Here is a 23,768-nt window from a genome sequence, read left to right as displayed (position 1 = left end):
AAAGACACTTGTGATGCAAATCTGACCCAGCTGAGGAACATATGAACATAGGAACCCATACCATGGAAGCAGAGAGCCAGTTTCTGAGCACCTCCTTCCCTTACTTCCTCCTGCCCCCCTCCACACACACACATATACATACATACACATACAGACATAAATGTACAGTTTTTTAAAAATTACAACTTTTATGTGTGTTGCTACAACTCAAAAACATAAGAACCGGGGACTGGAGAGACAACTCAGCAGTTAAGGTACTTGCTGATATTTTAAAAGACCAGAGTTTGGTTCCTAGCACCGACATCAGTTGGCTCACAACAGCCTGAAGCTCTAGCTTTGGAGAATGAGGAGACATGACCATGGAAGCACAGTCATGTGTTCCCGTGGCAGAGGCGGGGGGAGGAGGGGCAGGAAGATGGAAGGGGAGACAGTTCCAGGTTATATGGAAAGGCTGTCTTCGGACAGACAAATGAGTAACAACAAATGTACCATGTGAGCCCTGACTGAATCCTAAAGTGAAAAGACAATCTGAGGGACAATTGTGGAAATCTGAAAAGGACCTGGATGGCAGTAGAAGACTGCTGTTAATTTTGTTAGAAATTATAAAGATCTGTGGTATGTAAAAAAAAATTGCTTGTTTGGGGTTGATTCATGCTGAAGTATTTAAGTGTTTTTATAACTTTCTTTGAAATTGTTTGGAAGAAAATTTGAAGCAAATATTTAATGAATATTGAATCTAAGCAGTACATAGACCATTATACTAGTTCTTTCTGTTTTACTATGTGCTTATTTAAAAAAAAAAAAAAGGAAGAAATCGACACTCAGAGACAAAACCAACAAAGAGAGTCATTGCCCTTGGTGAACACACACAGGGTTCAGCAGTTTATATTACCTGGGGTGCCCTGAACAGGGTGAAAAGCGTAATCATCTGGGCCGAGTACTGATTTTCTTTCTTTCTTTTCTTTCTTTCTTTCTTTTTTCTTTCTCTCTCTCTCTCCTTCCTTCCTTTCATTATTTTTGTTTGTTTTCTTTTTTGAGACAGTTTCTCTGTGCAGTGCTGTCTGTCCTGGAACTCACTTTGTAGACCAAGCTGGCCTTGAACTCTCAGAGGTCCACCTGCCTCTGCCTCCTGAGTATGGGGATCAAAGGCATGCGCCACCACCACCTGGCAAGTACTGATTTTCTTAGTAGACTGGAGTGAGGTGGGGTGAGTGGAGAGCCCTAAAAGGCTAAAACAAATTTCTCTATTAGCAGATGCAGATTAACAAAGAAAATAGGCATTGCTATTTTGGAGTCTAAAGTGTAAATGAAGTGCCATGCACAATGTGCACACATATAATTACAGGACTCCGGAGTACTGTGAACTCAAGACCAGCTATACAGTGAGTTCGAGGCTGGCCTGAGCTAACCACACAGCAAGGCCCTGTCTGGGGGGGCAAGTCTCACCGTAGTATCACGCAGCTGGTGAGCAAGGTTCCTTCTTATTCGCCAGAGACGTGCCTGGGTCACATTATCTTTTAAGGCTCTGAAGCAAGAATGCTGCACACAGAAATGACACGGATTGAAAAGAAGCATCAGTGTCTGCAGACGTGTGAACAAGGAAAGCAGCATCGGAAGCCTCTGCGGTTTCTCTGGAGTTTCTCTACTTTGTACCTAATAGAAGCGAACCTACCTAGCTCTCAGTAATACTGGCTTCACACAAAAACACGCCCTCTGTTCAGTCACCTCTGAACAGGAGACTGACTCCCCATGACCCACAGGAAAAAGAATTCTAAAAAGGTTGAACACTGGGTGGGTATAACACCCATGCTGTTAGTCCCAGACTTGGGAACCCCCTAGAGTTAATGTGTATATTCATTTGCATAACTATAAATGTGGCTTGTCAGAATAAACTGAGTCTGTGATGAAGGATACCCATTGTCAACTTGATGGCAGCTAGGACCGGGTGGGATCAGGCCTCTGGCCCCACCTACTGGGGGACTGGTTCACAGAAGTGTGCAGACCCACCTCACTCCTGGCTGGGATCCAGGGCTGCATGCATAGAGAAAGGCAGCTGAGCAACTTAACCAGCTGTTTCAAGTTCCTGCTGCCTTGACAGACTGTACCTTCAACTGTGTGCTTAAATGAATTCTTGTCATCTCTGACTTGCTTTTACTGGGATATTTTATCACAGAAACAAAAGACACTAGAACCCTTGGGTCCACATTCCCTATTCTGTCACTACCTAAGCAAAGCACCAGAGGGAAGAGGCTGGATTGGGTCAGGGATTTCCCAATTGTGTTCTGTGGAGCAGCAGAGGCTCCTAAAGTCTCTGAAGGCCAGTTCCTGAGGTGGGGACAGTCCACAGGACAGGACCCAACTCTCCAGACCTTGATTCAGACTTAGGATCAGGACTTCTGTCTGTGTTATACACTGGGTCTCTGCCACTCAAAAGAGGCTGACTGTAAAGCCCCAGGATCATATCCCCTCGGAGGTCCCTTAACAACTCCACATCCCTGACTCCCAGTTTCAAAATGTGAACACAGACTACAGCCACTCAGAACTGACTGCACACAGGGGCTAGTATAAGGGAGGAGTGCTAAGTGGATGCCACCACGGCTGCCCCAGACCCCGGTACTCTTATTACCAGGAGGTAGTGCCGGTGGTGTTCTTCTGCCGCTGCATGCTGGGCAGCCCCTTCTGCCTGCAGCAGCATGTCTGCAGAAATTCCGTTAAGGCCTCCAGTCTCACAAGGCTCCTGGCCCGACACAATAAGAATGCTTCCTGTGAGCCACCTAAAGGGCATGGCTTGGGGTGGGAGAGATGGCTCAGTGGTTAAGAGAGATGGCTTTTACTCTCAAAGCGTCGGGGTTCGATTCCCAGCACCTACAAAATGGCTCACAACCATCCATAACCCCAGTTCCAGGGGATCCAACAGGCACACATGGTGCTCATACATGCATGCGAACAAAATATTCATACACATAAAGGGCATGGCTCTAGCATAACAGGCCTGCTAGGTAGGCTGATAACCACCTGTCTCCTTCTGGCAATTCAGGGAAGCACAGAGGAATGCTAACAAAGAGCCAGGTCATGCCTCCACCCTCTTGACACCCATCCAATGAAAGGCAGAGTCTGAGGTAACCTGCCACCAAGTTCAACAAGCATTTGGAATCATCACCGAGCCAGCAGCCTTGATGGTTTGGCATCATGATCCGGTAAGATGATTGAGCTGGGAGCGTTAGATATTTTCATATCTTTTCTAATCTCGTAATCCTCACATACTCAGCTAAACAACCCATATGCTCTGTTCCTGAACGTCTCTCACGGCCTGCTTCTCTTCTGCCCAGCACCTGATTTGTCCCTCACATGAGTCCTCACAAAGCTGGGCTCTCTGGGCAGCCTCTCTCCTCTAATCTAGGCCCATATTCTTTTTAAAAACATCATGTATGGCAGGGGGCGTGCATGCCTTTAATCCTAGCACTTGGGAGACAGAGGCAGGTGGATCTCTATGAGTTCGAGGCCAGCCTGGTCTACAGAGTGAGTTCCAGGACAGACAAAACTACACAGAGAGAAAAAAACAAACAAACAAAAAAAAACCCTGTCTAAAAAACCAAACCAAACAAAACAAGACAAAAATAAATAAATAAAAATCCCAAAACTTCAGATTACATTTATCTGTGTTTGCGTGCATGCATGTGCCACAGTGAAGGCCAGAGGACAACTTGCAGCCATCTGTTCTTTCCTCCTGCCAAGTGGGCTCCAAGGTGCAAGCTCAGGTTATGAGGCTCGGTAGCAAGCTATCTCACTGGTTCTAGGAACATCTTGGCTAAAGCACAAATTCAAGGGCAATGATTCTTATGGAAAACTTCCCAGGATAAGGAGTAAATCCCTGAGTGTGGCACACAGGGCTCTATGGGAGGTCCCAGACCACAATGACTGTCCCATGAGCCATACTCACCACACATTTTTTTTTTTTTTCTGAGACAGGTTCTCACTATGTAGCCTTGGCTGGCCTGGAACTCATTATGTTGACCAGGTTGGCCTCAAACTCAGAGATCTGCCTGCCTCTGCCCCAAGTGCTGAGATTCAAAGTGTGTGCCATCATGCCTCACCAGTAAACCTGGGTAAACACCCAGCCTCTGCTAAAATTTATGGTCACCTAGGACTTACATTCAGTTCAGATGTGATTCCTTACTTGAACCTCCTGGGAGGCCAGAAATCTTTTACTTTATTATTATTTTTGTTGGTTTCTTTAGAGACAGGGTTTCTCCGTGCAGCTTTGGAGCCTGACCTGGAACTCACTCTGTAGAACAGGCTAGCCTCGAACTCAGAGATCCACCTGCCTCTGCCTCCCGAGTGCTGGGATTAAAGGTGTGAGACACTACCACTGGGTACTTTTTACTTTAAAATACAAAACAAAAAAGTCTGAGATAGAGTCTGGATGTGTAGTCAGGCTGGTCTAGATTTAAGATCCTTCTGCCTCACTGTTCCTGAGTGCTGGGTACACAGGCTTGGTTATGGGTCAAGCCCTTAGGAGCTCTATCACTGTCAAGACCATTTTCATATCTCTTTTCCCACTGGACAAGGAGTGCTATGAGTCTTTCGTTTCCCTCAGGTGCTTAGTTTGTCTGTAAATTTGGCCAGCCAAAATCACTGGGGAAAGGGACTCTATCTGGGAAGATACCTCTATCAGATTGGCCTGTACCAAGTCTATGGGACATTTTCTTGATTGATGACTGATGTGGTAGGGCCCAGCCCGTGAGTGGTGCCAATGCTGGGCAGGTGGTCCTGGGTTGTTTAAGAAGCAGGCTGAGGGTCAAGTAGGGGTGGCACACACCTTTAATCCCAGCACTTGGAAGGCAGAGGCAGGTAGATCTCTGTGAGTTTGAGGCCAGCCTGGTCTACAATATGAGCTCCAGGACAGGCTCCAAAGCTACACAGCGAAACCCTGTCTCAGGAAAAGAAGAAGTATGTTGAGCAAGTCTTACAGAGCAAACCAGTGAGCATCGTTCCTCTCCTTCAGTTCCTACCCCAACTTCTCTTCATGATGGACTGTGAGCTGTCAGATGAAACAAACCCTTTCCTCTCCACTTAGCTGTTGGTCATAAAGTCTATCACAGCAAGAGAAACCTACCCAAGACACCAAATACAAGAACTTAAGTTGGAGTTCAACATGAATCAAGACTTGGATGGACAAATGTAAGGATGTGTAGCTGAGGTATCCAGATCCACACACTGTGGACATTCTGGGGGAGGAGGGGAGCAGCATGATGAACAGGCCAGTGCAAAGGATACAGTGCTTCCAGTGTGCAAAGGCCCTCCGCAGGGCCATCTTCTGGGCCAGTTTCTCCACCAAGGCCTGGTGGGCAAACAAGCTCTGCCTCCACTCCCAGGCCCACTGCCAGTCACAGAAATGTAACTGGAGCACAGTGACACGATGGAATTGTGCAGCCATTTCTGCAATAGAGAAATAATTCTTAAGTACTGCTCCCCACAGCAGGGAAACGACACAAAGGCTGGACCCTACTATTGACAAAGAGCAGGGATTCAAGAGCACTCCCATGAAGAATCCTTATTACAGGTTGACGATGTAGCAGAGAGAAAGTGTGTGCTTTAAATGTAAGGCTCCTTGGGTCAACCCCAAACACCACACACAGAAGAGTTGTCTAGACACTAGAAGGTTATTTGACCTCTAGAATTCTCTTTCCAAGACAAAAGGGCTGCAGTTTTAGGGAAGTGTGATGGCTAATCCTGGTTGCCAACTTCACACATCTGGGAAGAGGGAACGGTTGACTATCTCCATCAAACTGGACTGTGGCATGTCTGTGACGCCAGTGGTTATTTTTTGTTGTTTTTTTCACTAGTATAGGGGGGCCCAATCCATTGTGGACGGTACCATCCCTGAGCAGGAGAAATATATTTTCTCCCCAAGGGCAGAGGCTGCTAGTTAGCTGCTGATATGTAAGAATGATAACCAACACTTTCAAACACTGTCTGATTTTTGTCTCTACTTGGAGGGTTCTGGATAGGCTCAGTCTCCAAGGAAACAACATACCACTCCAGTGATTATGTTGGCAAAAGACTCCTGAGCTTTCAGCCATACTGACCCTAGCTGCCAGATACACGTCCTTCCAACACTAATCAGCTGACAGCTGGTAAATTGAGCCCTCCAAAGTAGGCTGTTGTTTGAGGCATGTGATTGAAGACCATCATGCTAAAGAGCCTAACAGCCTTTGTGCTCCAGTCTTGGGCAGCTGTGGAGTTGAGCTAGCTCCACTATGCTCTATGAGCCAATGTTGGTAGTCTAGGAGGTAAATGATCACTTGGACAAGAGCCTGAGCACCTAACCTAGGGGTACAGTGTTTGATTCGCTTCTGTGTAAACTCAACAAGCTTGCTTATAAAAAGCATCACAGATCATGCTCCTAGGGTGACCTGGACTAGCAAGCTGTTCTCAGTGACAGGGTCCTAAGGGGAGGAGGCCAGGAGATGAGAAGATAAAGACGACAGGAAAGCTGTGGTCAGGAAGACTTACATAAGTTGTCTTATGCCAAGCAGATTCCTGGTTTTCGAGAAGGAAAGCCTTGGGTCGATCTAATCCTTAACACTAGGGATTATTAACCCTAAAACTGTTTGGGAAACCAAACCACAATGATGGCACCAATGAGAATCCCACATGCCAAACTTGTAATATGTTAATTTTTTTCTTTCCTTTTCATTTAAACTTAAAATGTTTTAAAAAACATTTCAATAGGGGGCTGGAGAGATGGCTCAGTGTTTAAGAGCATTGCCTACTCTTCCAAAGGTCCTGAGTTCAATTCCCGGCAACCACATGGTGGCTCACAACCATCTGGAATGAGGTCTGGTGCCCTCTTCTGGCCTGCAGACATACACACAGACAGAATATTGTATACATAATAAATAAATAAATATATTTAAAAAAAAAAAAAACATTTCAATATCATGCTGGATGGTGATGGTCTTAGTTCTCAGGTGGCAGAAGTAGGTGGATCTCTGTTCGAGGCCAGCCTGGTCTACAGAGCAAGTTGCAGGACAGTCAGAGCTACATAGAGAGATCCTGTCTCGAAAAACCAAGATAAAAAATTTCAATACACAAATTATATGTATTTGCATAAGGGAGGACACATTCAAATAATCCAAGTATGTGTTGAGGGCTGGGCTGATCCAAGGCTTTCCCTGAGGCCATAAGATGTGGAGAAGGAACATAGCCCCTTGTCTAAAATCAGAAACGAGGTGACAGAGCCAGTTAGCCTGGAGTTAGGGCCTTGTGGGAGCTGTGGCTTCAGATCCACCATATGGAGCTGTGGTCAGCAATACCAGGCCACTGTGTGTTGTAAAACAGTAGTTAAAGATGCATTACATTTGTTTGTGCTGTGCAACATTTGTTTCATGATGCAAAGATGTGTTGCATTCTTTTATGTTGCATTTGCTTAACTCTGTGAAGTTGTGTTACTCTGCCTGGCTAAAACACCTGACGGTCTAATAAAGAATGAATGGCCAATAGCAAGGCAGGAGAAAGGATAGTGAAGCTAGCAGGCAGAGAGAATAAAAAGGAGGAGAGATCTGGGAAGAAAAGATCGAGGAGCAAGAAAAAAGAAGAGAGGAAGACTCCAGGGGCCAGCTACCTAGCTACATAGCAAGCCACAGAGAAAGAAGTAAAACAAGGTACATAGTCTGTCACTCCTGAAAATGTACCCACTCCTGAACTCAGCAATGAAGTTAATCACTAGCTGAAGTGCTGCTCAAACAGAGACACTGAAGAACGAGAGCCTTGGTTTGGCAGTCTCAGATCTCACTCTTACTCATGCTAGCTACAGCTTCCAAACCAGTGTCATTTCAAGGGACATCAGCACAGCAGCCAGGTTCATTAGGGCTGGCCTGACAGTTGGGGTGGTTGTCTCTGAGCTGAACTGGGTCTATTTGGGGAGTCTCATCACTGGGTACACCAGAAACCCTTTTCTGAAGCAACAGCTCTTCTCCTTGATTCTTTGCTTTGTCCTCTCAGAGATCTGGGGGCTCTTTTGCCTAAAGGTGTCCTCCTCATCATTGTCAACACACGAAGCTGCTGTCCCGACCCCACCTGACATAGCCCCTTCTCCCATGTCTCCTCTATTGTATATGTTCCCTTTCCTGTACCGTCCCAGGAAGTCTGGGAAAGTAATTAGCACAAGGTTTGACAGAGAGAAAGGTGATAAACACTGTATTAATAAGACAAAGAAAGCAAGTCATTCTAAAAATACAAGTAATCATTAAAACTGGCATTCTTGATAAAGAAGAAATACAATGTAAAAACAAGCACAATAGCCAGGCGGTGGTGGCACACACCTTTAATCCCAGCACTCGGGAGGCAGAGCCAGGCGGATCTCTGTGAGTTCGAGACCAGCCTGGTCTACAAGAGCTAGTTCCAGGACAGGCTCCAAAACCACAGAGAAACCCTGTCTCGAAAAACAAAAACAAAAAAAAACAAGCACAATAAAAAACTGTAGATATGATCATACCCATCACAATACGAAAAGTTAGCATTTGAAATTAAATATAAAAGAATCAATACATTAAGACTATTTGAATATAAGTTAGGCATGCTAGGGAAAGCCAAATGGAAATAAATGAGAAGAACCAAGGGTGATGTACTTTTCTAAATTTCCTGCTGTCCAAATTGTGGTGTAAGGCATTCGGTTTCCTCTTCATGGAGGGCCACAGGCAGTGGAGAGATTGCTCTGACCAGGCCAAGCTTGGAGGCCCAGGCTTCTTACTCACCGTTCTGCCATCTCTTTACCCTGCAGATGTGGAGGTACTGAAGCCAAGCCTTCAAAGATCTCTGCTTCTGACAGCACTGATGGTGTCGCACAGCAGTGACCACCTTCCCTCTTTCCTGCTGGCTATTTAGGAGCTGCTCTTGCCATCGTGACCATGCCTGAAAAGACCAGATCAATGTCATTCTCAGCCACACAGTGGGTTTGAGGTCAGCCTGGGCTATGTGAGATCCTGCCTCAAACAAAACAAAACAAACTAGAGGGAACAAAGAAGTTACAAACAAAAAAGAGAAGCTGTAAAAAGTAACTTACAGCCAGGTAAGGGAGCACACACCTCCCAGCACCCACTCAGGAGGATCTCTGAGTTAGGGCAAGCCTAGTCTGCAGAGCAAGTTCCATGACAGCCAGAGCTACAAAGAGGTGGGGTTGGGGAGGAGGAGAAGAAAGTAGCAAGTACATGATGGGTTTAGGGTGAAGCTTCCGAGCCCAGCTGCCCTGGTGACTTGGCTGAAGGAAGACATGGAGATGGCCTACCTACACAAGGGATGAAGACATAGATGCTAGGGAGCTGTGAAGGAAATGGATCCGATAGAACAAATGCTGATGTCAGCAGCTAGTGTGAAATTTCTATGATAGTTCCATGCAACCACAGATAATAAAAGTTTTGTGCTAAAAAAGGCATAATGGGGTAGGGGTAGGGATAGAAAGATAGTTCAATGGTTTTTGCTCTTACAAAGGACTCAGGTCCAGTTCCCAGCACCCATAGGCGGCTCAAAACCATCTGTAACTTCAGCTCCAGAGAATCTGTCACCCTCTTCTGTCCTCTGAGGTGCCAGGCACATACATGATGTACAGACATACAAATTTACACACACACATACACACACACACACACACACACACACACAACACACACACACACACAGAATAATGAAACTAAATGACACCCTGGGTGTAATACATAGTAAATCCAAGTTTACGATGAATGCAGGCCTGTCTTTTCCTTGGAAGTGGTACTGGGGATGCCGTTCTCTTACATTTCAGGAAAGGGAGCCTGTAAAGGTGAGAGTGGACAACAGGATTCCCTTAAAATTATTCAAAATGTGGACCTATGAGAAGGTTACATATAGGCAAAGATAACTCATGCCCTAGTTTGAATATAGAGATTTCTTATCTTTTTCTAAATCTGTTATACCTCTTACTTCCCTCCTCTTAGGTGAATATCATTCTTCCAAGTCCCCCCAAAAATGAGGCAGGGGGCTAGAGATATGAGTCAGTGATTAAGAGGGAAAACTGTTCTTGCAGAGGACCGGATTTCAGCTGCCAGCACCCATATTGGGTGTCTTACAACCACTTGTAACTACCGCTCTAGGAGAACTGGTGCCCCTCTGGCTTCTGTGAGCACCCACGCACATATGTATGTGTACATGTAAACACACACACGCACATACATGCATAAAGAAATAAATCTTTTAAAAAGGCAATTGAGAATTTTCTGCAGGCTGCACCAGGTAACTAAATCTGCCTGCCCCAGCTCTAGTCAAACTGGCCAAGCTCCAGTCAAAGGTCACCCTCACTATGGCTACATGCCATCTTCTCTTGCCTTCTCAAGTGTATCACTGGAAATGTGAACCTCTCCTATACCTTTGGCCTTCATTTTCTACTAGATTTGAGAAACCAGTGGACATATGTACTATTCTCCCACTCTATTTTGTTTGTTTGTTTTAAAGGCAGGGTTTCTCTGTGTAGCTCTGGATCTCCGGGAACTTGCTTAGTAGATCAGGCTGGCCTTGAACTCACAGAGGTCCTCCTTCCTCTGCCTCCCCAGTCCTGGGATTAAATCTGCCATCACAAGACAACTTTTTTTTTTTCTAAAATAAATTAAAAAAAAATGCCCTTCATAACCTGGAGAGATGGTTCAGGGGTTAAGAGCACTGGCTGCTCTTCCAGAGGACCTGAGCTCAATTTCCAGCACCTACATGGTGGCTCACAACCATCTGTAATGGGATCTGATTTTCTCTTCTGTGTGCATGAACAGAGTGCACATATATATAAAATAAATACATCTTTTTAAAAATGCCCTTCAGGATGCGACAATCAGAAACAGGTGACTAACAATGGCAATGGGTTTCTGATCCTACTGCACGTACTGGCTTTGTAGGAGCCTAGGCAGTTTGGATGCTCAACTTACTAGACCTGGATGGAGGTGGGGGTTCCTTGGATTTCCCACAGGGCAGGGAACCCTGGTTGCTCTTCGGGCTGAGGAGGGAGGGGGACTTGATTGGGGGAGGGGAAGGGAAATGGGAGGCGGTGGCGGGGAAGAGACAGAAATCTTTAATAAATAAATAAATTTAAAAAAATAAAAAAACCAAACAAACAAAAAAAGAAACAGGTGACTAGCCAGGTGGTGATGGTGCACGCCTTTAATCCCAGCAAAGACAGGTGTACCTCTGTGAGTTCAAGGCCAGCCTGGTTTACAGAGTGAGTTTCTGGATAGCCAGGGCTGTTACACAGAAAAACCTTGTCTTAAAAAAACAACAAAAAGGGGAGAGGGGCTAGAGAGATGGCTAAGAGGTTAAGAGCAATGGCTGCTTTACCTGCTCTTACAGAGGTCCTGAGTTCAATTCTCAGCAACCACATGGTGACTCACAACCATCGGTAATGAGATCTAGTGCCCTTTCTAGCATGCAGGTAATGCAGGTAGAACACTATGTACATAGTAAATAAGTAAGCCTCTGAAAAACAGGGCTGGAGAGATGGCTCAGTGGTTGAGAGCACTGACTGTTCTTCCAGAGGATCCAGGTTCAATTCCCACCACCAACATGGTGGTTCAGAACTGTCTGTAACTCCAGTTCCAGGGAACCAACACCCTCACACAAACATACATATGGGCAAAACACCAATGCAGTAAAAATAAAAAAATAAAAAAAAACAACAACCAAAAAAATCAAACCAGTGACTTTGCATTGGGCTCTGTATCAGACATAAAATTGTATTGTATGGTTTTATTTTTTTCCATTTCCTTTTAAAAGCTTTATGTGTACGGGCACAGGTATACTCAGAGGCCAGAAGCACTGGATCCCCTGGAGTTGAAGTTACAGGTGGCTATGAATCACCTTAACATCGACACTGGGAATGGAACTTGGTTCTTTGCAAGAGCACACTTTTTTTTAGATTTATTAATTTATTATGTATAGTGTTCTCACTGCATATATGTCAGCAGGACAGAAGAGGGCACCATATCAAAATGTACTGAGGGTGAACATTACATCTACAACTTTCAAGTGGCTCAGAAAAACTAAGCACAAGCCAGGCCCTGGGCACATGCCATCGGCATGTGGTGGAAGCAAGGGGCCCACAAGCTCAAGGTCAAGAGGGGACATGAGACACTGTCCAAAAACAAACAAACAAAAAAAAAATAAACAAGGGGCTGGAGAGAAGGCTCAGAGGTTAAGAGCATTGCCTGCTCTTCCAAAGGTCCTAAGTTCAATTCCCAGCAACCACATGGTGGCTCACAACTATCTGTAATGGAGTCTGGTGCCCTCTTCTGGTCTTCAGGCATACACACAGAATACACACAGAAAGAATATTGTATACATAATAAATAAATATTTTTAAAAAATCATCAAGAGAGAACTATATTCAGGCCAAGCGGTGGTGGTGCAAGCCTTTAATCCCAGCACTCGGGAGGCAGAGGCAGGTGGATCTCTGTGAGTTTAAGGCCAACCTGGTCTACAAGAGTTAGTTCCAGGACAGGCTCTAAAACAACAGCGAAACCCTGTCTCAAAAACCCAAAATAAATAGATAGATAGATAGATAGATAGATAGACAAATAAATAGATAAATTAATAAATGAGAGAACTATATTTATTCTTAAACTGGGTATGGGAGCTGCTTGTAATCTCAGGATTATTTAAGAGGCTGAGGCAGGGGCTGGAGAGATGGCTCAGAGGTTAAGAGCATTGCCTGCTCTACCAAAGGTCCTGAGTTCAATTCCCAGCAACCACATGGTGGCTCACAACCATCTGTAATGGGGTCTGGTGCCCTCTTCTGGCCAGCAGGCATACACACAGACAGAATATTGTATACATAATAAATAAATAAATATTTAAAAAAAAAAGAGGCTGAGGCAGGAGGATCAGGAATTAGAGTTCAGCAGGTCTTTTTTTTTTTTAAAGATTTATTTACTATGTATAAAGTGTTCTGCCTGCGTGTATCCCTGCAGGCAGAAGAGAGCACCAGATCCCACGATAGACGGTTGTGAGCCACCATATGTGGGAATTGAACTCAGGACCTCTCAAAGGGCAGTCGCACCTCTGAGCCCCACAGCATGGTCTTAACACCCTGAACTGAAGTGGGAGATGCCTCACATCTCTAACTCCAGCACTCAGGAGTCAGGGGCAGGAGGATCTCTGAGTGTGAGGCCAGCCTGGTCTGCAGAGAGAGTTCTAAGACAGCCAGGTCTACAGAGAGAAACACTGTCTTGAAAAAAGAAAAATTAAACAAACAACCCTGAATTTTTATTATTTTTAATTTTATTGTTTTTAATTATATATGTAGTATGTGTGTATGTTGTGTGGGTATGTGCATGTGTGTGCAGCTGTCTGAAAACCAGAGAAATTGGATCCCCTGGAGATGGAGTTACAGATGGTTGTGAGCCATCTGTATGGTGGTGAAAATTGAACTTTGGTCCAGGCTCCCTCCCTGCATTTCCTGAATATTTAAAAAGGAGTAAAAAATACATTTGCATGGTTGTTAAAACATGAAGAATGGCTGAACATGGTGGTTCACACCTTTAATCCCAGCACTCAAGAGGCAGAGTCAAGTAGATTTCTGTGAATTAGAGGCCAGTCTGGTCTATGTAATGAGGTCCAAGACAGTCAAGGCTACATAGTAAGACCCTGTCTCTAAAAAACAAAAACAAATAGCCGGGCGATGGTGACACAACTTTAATCCCAGCACTCAGGGAGGCAGACAGAGGCAGGTGGATCTCTGTGAGTTCGAGGCCAGCATGGCCTACAAAGCAAGTTCCAGGACAGCCAGAGATACACAGAGAAACTCTGTCTCGAAAAACCATAACAAAGAAAACAAAACACAAAACCCCATGGAAAATAGGATTAACTGGGTGAAGTGTACATATTGCCCCCCTTTTTTCTGCAATTCGGTATTTGCAGACACAACCCTTTAGCACCCTGAGCCCTGCGGCTGACACGAGCTCGCCATTTTGTAACTTCTCCCTAGCAGGCTTTCCTGAAAGCACTCCCTTGTGCTCACAGAAACTGCTTATCAAGTCTATCAACCATTTCCACGTGGCTCAGCCCAAAGGTCAAGTCTGTCCTCACCCTGCCTAACCTGGCAGAATGGCATCTGGCATGGCAGACACCTTCTCTGCTGGATCCCTTCAGGTCCTCAGTGTTCCTGCTGCCGACTTCACAGTGCCTGTCCCACAGCCTCTCCTGTCACTCCCCTTCACTGCTTACTCCTCCCTCAGCTGCAAATGCCATCTTCATTCAAGGACTCCCAAGGGTAGGATCCTACCTGGACCCTTCCCCGGTATTTCAGTTGTTACAGAAGCATCTGTACCTCTCTGTGGAGACTCAGGGAGTACCAGGCTCAGCATTCCGAGTGAAGAGCACAGCTTCCCCCAATCCTTCCCCACAGGCTGCTTCTCCTTCAGAAGTTCCATGTCAGTAAAGGGCAACTCCACTGTTGCAGGTGCTCAACCAAAACCAGTAGTCACCACAGGATTCCTTCCCTGACTTAATCTCCCCATGAGCAAATCCTATTAGTCACTTTCAAAACAGCCAGAACCTGAGTCTGGAGAGATAGCTGCTCTTTCAGAGGACTCAGGTTTGATTCCCAGGACCCACATAACATCCATCTGTAACTCTAGTTCCAGGTGATACTCTCTTCTGCCCTCTGTTGGCACCAGACACACACATGGTGCACTGACATAAATACATGCAGGGAGAAATTTACACATGTAAAATAAAATAAATAAATCATAAACACATACAAACACACACTCCAACTACCATCTTGCCAAAAATCTCACTTGAAATTTTCTTTCTTTCTTCTTCATCTTTTTGTTGTTGTTGTTGTTGGGTTTTTATGTTTTGTTTTTTCGAGAAAGGGTTTCTCTGTGGCTTTGAACTTTGAAGCCTGTCCTGGAACTAACTCTTAGACCAGGCTGGCCTTGAACTTACAGAGATCCGCCTGCCTCTGCTTCCCAAGTGCTAGAATTAAAGGCATGTGTGTGCCACCACTGCCCAGCATTGTTGTTTTGTTATTGTTGTTGTTTTGTTTTGTGTTTTTGAGACAGGATTTCTCTGTGCAGTGCTGGCTGTCCTAGAACTCACTCTGTAGTTCAGGCTGGCCTCAAACTCACAGAGGTTCACCTGCCTCTGACTCCTGAGGGCTGGGATTTATGTGTATGTGTGTGTCTGTGTGCAGGTAGGTATATATACCTGAGTTCAGGTACCTGAAAAGGCCAGAAGGCATCATATCCCCTGGAGTTGGAGTTATAGGTGGTTGTGAGCTGCCTAATGTGGTTTCTGGAAGCCAAATTCAGGTCCTCTACAAGAGAGTATGTGCTCTTAGCCACTAAATCATTTTTTCAATTTGTAAGACAGTTGATTTCATTTTATGCTTATGGGCATATGTCTGTGCGGGTAACCTCAGAGGCCAGGTGGGTTTTATTAACATATATTCATGCACGGAGTGGTGGGTTTCAGTCAGTGAGCACAGTCCTGCCACTTGGAGGCAAGAGGATTCAAAGAGGGCTGGAGAAATGGCTCAGTGGTTAAGAGCACTGGCTGCTCTTCCAGAGGTCCTGAGTTCAATTCCCAGCAACCACATGGTGGCTCACAACCATCTGTAATGAGATCTGGCGCCCTCTTCATGCAGGCAGAATGTTGTATACATAATAAATAAATAAAATCTTTTAAAAAAAAAAAAAAAAAAAAGGATTCAAAGATCATCCACTACTACATAGCAAGTTCAAGGCCAGCCTAGACCACGTGAGACTCTGATTCAAAAACTAGAAACCAAACACCTTGTAAGGGCAAAGCAGAAAGGTTGTTTTCTTTTCAGTCTTTGTTTCTACCTGCATTATTTTCTCATTTGCTGTAGAAAAACAACAATGAGCAGATAAGAACATATTTTAAACAGTTTCTAATCAACTTTGTGACCTCGGCTCTGCATGGAAATTTTTTTTGTTGTTTTTCGAGACAGGGTTTCTCTGTGGCTTTGGAGCCTGTCCTGGAACTAGCTCTGTAGACCAGGGTGGTCTCGAACTCACAGAGATCCGCCTGCCTCTGCCTCCCGAGTGCTGGGATTAAAGGCGTGTGCCACCATCGCCTGACTCTGCATGGAAATTTTAGAGAGCAGGTACACATTCCTAGAGCAGCGCCTGTCTGGCACAGCCCTGCCTTCTGCACTGCTCTCCCACCCCATCTCCCCAGATACACTCCCAACAAGCAGCAGCAGTGAGAAGCCTTCCTGTTAATTACATAGTTAATTACCAACGCTTGAGTGTGCCAGACAGACCTGCAGCTGGAGACTCTGGGCTCTATGCTTCACAGCTGCTGTGTGGAGAGCACGGTCAGCTTGGGCTTGTGCTAGTTGCCACCTCCACTTGCTCCACCAGAAACTGAAAGAGCAAACCAAAGGAGTTAGTGGGGGGGAGGGGGGAGACACAGAAAAGACAAGGACCATTAGGGCTGTGCTTCTGTTCAGCCCAAGTCTCTCCCTCACAGTACCATCTTTAACTGATGCCTGCTAGACCCACTGCTGCAAAGAAAAACAAAAATCAAGAGTAGTCCAGGGAATGAAGAGGTGGTTTATGGAGAAAAGGTGCTTGCCACCAAGTCTGATAACCTGAGTTCAATCCCAGGGACCTGTAGTGATATTTCATTTGTATTTTAATAAATAAAGCTTGCCTGAAGTTCAGAGAGTAACACAGCCACACTGGTCAGCCTTACAGTGGTGACACACACCTTTAATCCCAGTAGCCACACTAGTTGCCATAGAAACCAGGCTGTAGTGTTGCACTCTTTAATCCCAGCACTAGAGAAGAATTTAAGGCAGGAGGAGACAGCTCTTGGCTCAGTCTCATCCTGAGATTCCTGGAGGCAGGATCGCCATTTCAGACTGAGGTAGAGCTAAGAGCCAGTGGCTGGCTGTTTTGCTTTTCTGACCTTCAAGCTGAACCCTAATTTCTGTCTCTGAGTTTTTATTAATTATGCTACAGGGACCCACCATGGTAGGAGGGAACTGACTTGTGTAAGTTTTCTCTGACCTTCACAGGCATCATCCTTTTCTCACATATTAAATAACATAATGTTAAAAAGTTGAAGGAACAGAAACTAACATCAGAGCCAGTCTTAAGTACTATAAATTATCACCCACTCACTTGTTTGTTTACAGTACTGAAGATGAACTCAGGGCTGTGTGTGCCAGGCAAGCTACCAACCAACTAAGCAACAGCTGCAACCATCTGGTGCTCTGTAGTGAGGAGTGGCAGGCTGCATCCCGCCACTGGCTAGCTTTACCCCCCGAAATAATTACACGGAAACTGTATTCTTTTAAACACTGCTCGGCCCATTAGCTCTAGCCTCTTACTGGCTAACTCTCACATCTTGATTAACCCATTTCTAATAATCTGTGTAGCATCACGAGGTGGTGGCTTACCGGAAAGGATCTTAACCTGCATCCATCTTGGAGAGGAGAGCTATATCGTCTGCCTGACTCGGCTTCTTTCTCCCAGCATTCTGTTCAGTCTACTCTGCCTACCTAATTTTCTGTCCTATTAAAGGCCAAGGCAGTTTCTTTATTAACCAATGAAATTAACACATAGACAGAAGACCCACCTCCATCAGCGCTCTCTAGATCTTACCTACACAACTAGACAACAGCCCTAACCATTTGGCACTCTCTAAATCTCATCTACACAACTGAGCAATAGCTGCAACCATTTGGCGCTCTCTAGATCTTACCTATACAACTAGACAACAGCCCTAACCCTTTGGCGCGCTCTAGACCTTACCTATACAATTTAGTCTTCAAAAATGGTAGTGCCTACTATTAAAACTCAGATTTCATTAGAAAACTTGAAGGAAAAACAAAAGTGGTTTTCAGGTTTCCAATCCTGCGTGATGTCTCCTTCCTCCCTTCCCACCTCTTGTAGCCACATCTTTATCTTAGCCCTAGTCGTCTCTCTCTTTCTTTCTTTCTTTCTTTCTTTCTTTCTTCTTTCCTCCTTCTTCGTCTTCTTTTTTTTCCCCCCCTTTTTGGATTTTGGAGACAAGGTTTTTCTGTGTAGCCCTGGCTGTCCTGTAACTTACTCTGTAGACCAGGCTGGCCTTGAGATCTGCCTGCCTCTGACTCTGAAGTGCTGGGATTAAAGGCATGTACCACCACTGCCCAGCCCTAAATCATATTTTAAGGCTGAGATGGCTCTGATAGCAAGGTGCTTGCTGTGCAATCATGAGAACCTGAGTTTGGATCTCTAGCACCTACATAAAAACCCAGGTACAGTGACAAGCATCTGTAATCTCCACGCTACAGGGAGAGTGTCAAGATGGCTCCCTTGAAGATTGGTGGTTGGCCAGCCAGTTTAGCTGACTTAGTGAGTTCACTGAGAGATCCTTTCTTAAAAAGTAAAGTAGAGCCTGGCATGGTGGTGGTGGTGGTGAACTTGGAAGGCAGAGGCAGGAGGATTTTTATGAGTTTGAGGCTAATCGGGCCTACATATTAAGACCCTGTCTCAAAAAAAAAAAAAAAACAACAACAACACAAAAAAGGGTAATGGTGGCACATGCCTTTAATTCCAGTTAAGGAGGCAAAGGAAGGTGGATCTCTGAGTTTGACACCAGCCTAGTCTACATACTGAGTTCCAGGACAGCCAGAGCTACACAAAGAAAACCTGTCTCAAAAATACAAAGGTAGGGGGCTGGAGAGATGGCTCAGTGGTTAAGAGCACCAGCTGCTCTTCCAGAGGTCCTGAGTTCAATTCCCAGCAACCATATGGTGGCTCACAACCATCTGTAATGAGATCTGGCACCCTCTTCCGGCGTGTGGGTATACACGGAGGCAGTATGTTGTATACATAATAAATAAATAAATAAATCTTTAAAAAAAATACAAAGGTAGAAAGTGAGGAAGAAACCAATCTTTGTATACATGTGGAATCATGTACATACATCATATACATGCATACACACATAAATAAAAGTTCTTTCTGTCCAAAGATGTCCTGGATACAGCTAACTACTTCAGAGGTATCAATTCCCAATAATCTAGAAAGATAATTGGTGATAAACCCATTTCACAGAAGAGAACAAGGAATCACGGAGAGGTGAAATGACCAGTGACATGTTGGGCCAGGACTCAGATCCATGTGAGTGCAGCGGGAAGGCTAGCAGGCTGTCTCTATGCCTGCCTCTCCTGAGTGTTCACAGCACTCCATTCAGGACCAGTCACGGAGCAGCTTTGTTACACGTGTCAAGAGACTCAAGATGGATTGTCCTGTGTGTGCAGTGCAGAGCAGTGGCAGCGGCAGAGCATGAGGCCTCTTCTTGGTTTTTTTTTCTTTTGTTTTGTTTTTTACAATTTACAAAACTTCAGACAAGTCCTTGACTTTCCGGAGCCTTACTGGACATGATGATGTACAGACTAATGTACTTACGTTTTATGCCAAGGAGTAAATGAAATACTTTACATTATAACACATACATAGCCCCATAAAGTGGTACAAACCTATAACCCCAACTCTCCGGCTGAGTCAGGAGGGTGGAAGGTCTAGAACTAGCTTGGGCTACAGAGAGAGTCCAAGGTCAGACTACTCAAAATAAAACGGGAATGGACATGGCTTAGTGGTAGAGTATTTGTCAACCATGAAATAGACCCTAAGCTCACTTCCCTGGACCACCCTGTCCTAGTCAGGGTTTCTATCTGTGATGAAACACCATGACCAAAATCAACTTGGAAAAGAAAGAGCTTATTTGGCTTATACTTCCATATCACATTGTTCATCACTGAAAGAAGTCAGGACAGAAACTCAAGCAGGGCTGGACTCTGGAGGCAGGAGCTGATGTAGAAGTCATAGAGGGTGCCTGCTTACTAGCATGCTCCCCATTGCTTAGCTGGCTTTGTGGTTTTTTTTTTTTTTTGTTTGTTTGTTAGTTTTGTTTGTTTGTTTATTTTTTAGTTTTTTGAGACAGGGTTTCTCTGTAGCTTTGGAGCCTATCCTGGCACTAGCTCTTGTAGACCAGGCTGGCCTAGAACTCACAGAGATCCGCCTGCGTCTGCCTCCTGAGTGCTGGGATTAAAGGCGTGCGCCACCACCGCCCGGCCTTAGCTGGCTTTCTTATAGAAGCTAGAACCATCTCACCAGGAATGGCACCACCCACAATGGACGAGGCCCACATCAATTACTAATTAAGGAAATGCTTGCCTGCAGCCCAGTCTTATACAGGCATTTTCTCTCTGAGGGTCCCTCCTTTCAGATAACTCTACACTAGGTTAAGCTGACAAAAATAGCCTGCTCATAGCCCTACCACCAAACATTCTGTACACAAAGTTAACACAGGCTCAGGACACTGTAAGTACTTAATTAGAATTAATCATGTTTATATGAACAATCAATATTACAGATGGATGTCATCAAGGGGTATTTATAGGCACCCACTGTGTTCTAAGCACTGTGCTGAGACGGGTGAATTAAAGCCTCATCCCAGTGCTGAGGTGAAACGACGGCAGCCAACCTGTGGTGCTGCACACACTCACCGTAAGACGCTCCACCGCCTGAACTCTAGAGCAGTGGTCTGCATGTGAAGTTTGGTCCTACGAGCAACCATGTATATCAGCCAGGACTTCCAGGCTTGGCGCATCTTCTGCTTTCTAGCTAAAGACATCAAAGAGAGACCTTTTTTAAAGGGCAGAAACTGAACTGGAGAGATGGCTCAGCAGTTAAGAGCATCCACTGCTCTTACACAGGTCCAGTTCAGTTCCTCACATCCACACTGGGCAGCTCACAACCCCCTGGGACTCCAGTTCCAGGACAATTGCAGGGATCTGATGCCTTTCCTCTGGCCTCTGCAGTCACCTGCACATGTCTACACACTGACATATGCACATAAACATCACTAAAAATAAAATCAGACACTAAGAAAGACTTACATAGATCTAATCTACATGGGAAGTAGAAAAAGACAAGATCTCCTGAGTAAATTGGGAGCATGGGAACCTTGGGGGAGGGTTAGAGGGGGAAGGGTAGAGGCAGGGAGATGAGCAGTGAAAATTGTAGAGCTCAATAAAAAATCAATAAAAATAAAAAATAAAATAAAACCAGATGCCGGGCAGTGACGGTACATGCCTTTAATCCCAGCACTCGGAGGCAGAGGCACGTGGATCTCTGTGGGTTTGAGGCTAGCCTGGGTTCGAGGCTAGCCTGATCTACAAAGCAAGTTACAGGACAACGAAGACTGTTAAACACAGTGAAATTCTGTCTGGAAAAAAAAAACAATATAAATAAATAAAAAGGACCCTGTCTCAGCCGAACAAAGCCAACAACAATAAGAAGGGTAGAGAGGGTCAGTGAGATGACTCCGTGATGGCCTGAATTTAATCCCTGGAGCTCAGTCACACAGAAGGAGGAGAGAACTGACTCCTGTGAGCTGTCTTCTGACCTCTCATGAGCACTATGGTATACAGGAGCCCTCACACATTTAAACCAACAAACGTAAAAAAACAAGTATTTCAGGTTGCCATACCAGCTCAAGGACTTCCTGTACTTCGCATATCTCGTCTCTAGCCTCCAAGCGCCCTCTGCTGGAAACACTGTGTAGTGTTACAAATTGAAAAAGAATGGAGACAGCACAGGTGACAAGTGGTGCTGGTCACAAGCATTTAAATGAAACTTAAATGTGCAAGGCAAGCCCTCTGCCAACTGTGCTGGACTGGAGCCCCTCCAGCTTTTGTTTTTCTGTTTTGTTTTGTATTTTGGCTTGGCCTTATTTTTTAAGACGGAGTTTTTCAGTAAACTTGGAGCTCATCTATTAAACTAGACTAGCTGGCCACAGGAATCCTCCTGCCTCCACTTCCCAGTGCTGGTTTGAAGGCAAGCCTGGCTTTTTATGTGAGCACTAAAGAATCACCCTCAGGTCCTCAAGCTTGCTGTGCAAAGCAATTTACTGAGACCCTTTTCCCTAGCCTGGAAACACAGTGGTGGCACATACCTTTATCTCAGCACTCAGGAGGCAGAGGCAGGCAGAGTAGAGCTCTGTGAGTTCGAGGCCAGCCTGGTCAACAAAGCAAGTTCCAGGACAGGCTCCCAAGCTACAGAGAAACCCTGTCTCAAACAAAAGAACCCAGAAGCAGCCTGGTAGTGGAGGTATACACCTTTAATTCCAGCACTCAGGAGGCAGAGGCAGGTAGATCTCTATGACTCACATGCAGGGCAAAACATTCAAAGATATAAAAAAAAAATTTTTTTTTTTTAAAAAGAACTTCCAGCCGGGCGGTGGTGGCGCACACCTTTAATCCCAGCACTCGGGAGGCAGAGGCAGGCGGATCTCTGTGAGTTCGAGACCAGCCTGGTCTACAAGAGCTAGTTCCAGGACAGGCTCCAAAACCACAGAGAAACCCTGACTCGAAAAACCAAAAAAAAATAAATAAATAAATAAAAAAGAAAAAAGAAAAAAAAAGAACTTCCATGGCCGGACGGTGGTGGCACACGCCTTTAATCCCAGCACTTGGGAGGCAGAGGCAGGCAGATCTCTGTGAGTTCGAGACCAACCTGGTCTACAAGAGCTAGTTCCAGGACAGGCTCCAAAGCCACAGAGAAACCCTGTCTCGAAAAACAAACAAAAAAAAAAAAAAAAAAAAAAGAACTTCCAACAAACACAAAAAATATAAAAAAATTCTGGCCAATCTAGGTTGTCAGCTTAACTACAACTGGAATTAACTAAACCCAAATAGCTGGGCACACCTGTAAAGAACTTTTCTTGACTAAGTCATAGTGGAAGAATCACATTAAATTTGGGCATGTCTTCTGGTGGTGGCCTGCATAAAAGGACATGGAAATAGGAAGCCTTGGCTGTTCGCCTGCTTGCCCTCACTCTCCTTGGCAACTTCATCTACCCTGTCCCTGAGATACTCCTTTGCTGGGGTTAGAACCTACATTTTCTGAATTCCAAACAAAGACTGAAGACCAGCAGCTCTCTAGGACTTCCCTGGGACTCTGGCACCAGATTCAACAGTTGAGACATCCAGTCTTGTGAACTGAACGACTACCAGATCCTTGGCCTTTCCATCAAGAGACCATTATGGTCCTACTTGTACCACAGCCTGTAAGCCACTCTCACAAATTCCTTTTAATGTATATAATATGTATCAGTAATTAACAGAATCAATTATGTATTAACATGATACATAATATACATATGTATATAGACACATATTAGTTAATTCTATCAGTTCTGTTCCTTTAGAGAACCTAACTAATACACTGATATAGGCAGACAGATGATAGATATGTGTGCATATGCATAATATACATATGTATATAGACACATATTAGTTAATTCTATCAGTTCTGTTCCTTTAGAGAACCTAACTAATACACTGATATAGGCAGGCAGATGATAGATATGTGTGCATATGTGGAAGTGCATATACATTAATAGTGAGAACGAGAAAAGATACCATTAATTATTAGAGAAAGGCAAACCAAAGTAAAACCAAAATAAAATATCTGAACTATCTATATAGATAACTCAGATAACTATTTGTAGGGATCAATTATTATTATTTCGTAGGAGGTTTTAGTTTCTTTTGTTTCTTTGAGGCATGGTTTCACTTTGTAGCCCTGGCTGGCCTGAACTATGTAGCTTAGGTTACTCTATGAACTCAGAGAGATTCACCTGCCTCTCGAGTGCTGGTAGTAAAAGCATGTATGCTCAACTGATTTTATTTTTTGAAACAGGAGCTGAGTGTGCAACCACAGCCAGCT

At 44.8% G+C, this 23,768-nt stretch overlaps 1 protein-coding gene across 4 annotated transcripts in view; it reads right to left on the bottom strand.

The window, feature by feature from the left end:
• LOC121436452 (protein SFI1 homolog) overlaps positions 1–23,768 on the bottom strand; it is a 64,900-nt gene that overhangs the window by 22,938 nt on the left and 18,194 nt on the right. For all 4 annotated transcript variants that reach the window (XR_005972706.1, XM_041636373.1, XM_041636374.1 and 1 more), the window contains exons 7-12: positions 20,543–20,660; positions 16,304–16,406; positions 8,760–8,916; positions 5,278–5,439; positions 2,627–2,697; positions 1,447–1,539 (exon numbers count right to left, since the gene is read on the bottom strand). Coding sequence is in view for 3 of the 4 variants with exons in the window: in XM_041636373.1 (XP_041492307.1) it covers positions 1,447–1,539; positions 2,627–2,697; positions 5,278–5,439; positions 8,760–8,916; positions 16,304–16,406; positions 20,543–20,660 (704 nt within the window). In the remaining variant the exon portion in view is untranslated. The remainder of the gene's footprint in view (positions 1–1,446; positions 1,540–2,626; positions 2,698–5,277; positions 5,440–8,759; positions 8,917–16,303; positions 16,407–20,542; positions 20,661–23,768) is intronic.

Source organism: Microtus oregoni, unplaced genomic scaffold (assembly GCF_018167655.1).
Source record: "Microtus oregoni isolate MIOR12 unplaced genomic scaffold, Mior012 000049F_ref0000343, whole genome shotgun sequence".
In the NCBI taxonomy this organism is placed as follows: Eukaryota; Metazoa; Chordata; class Mammalia; order Rodentia; family Cricetidae; genus Microtus; species Microtus oregoni.
The sequence above is the reverse complement of the archived record's forward strand: the minus strand, read 5'-3'. Positions and strand labels throughout refer to the sequence as shown.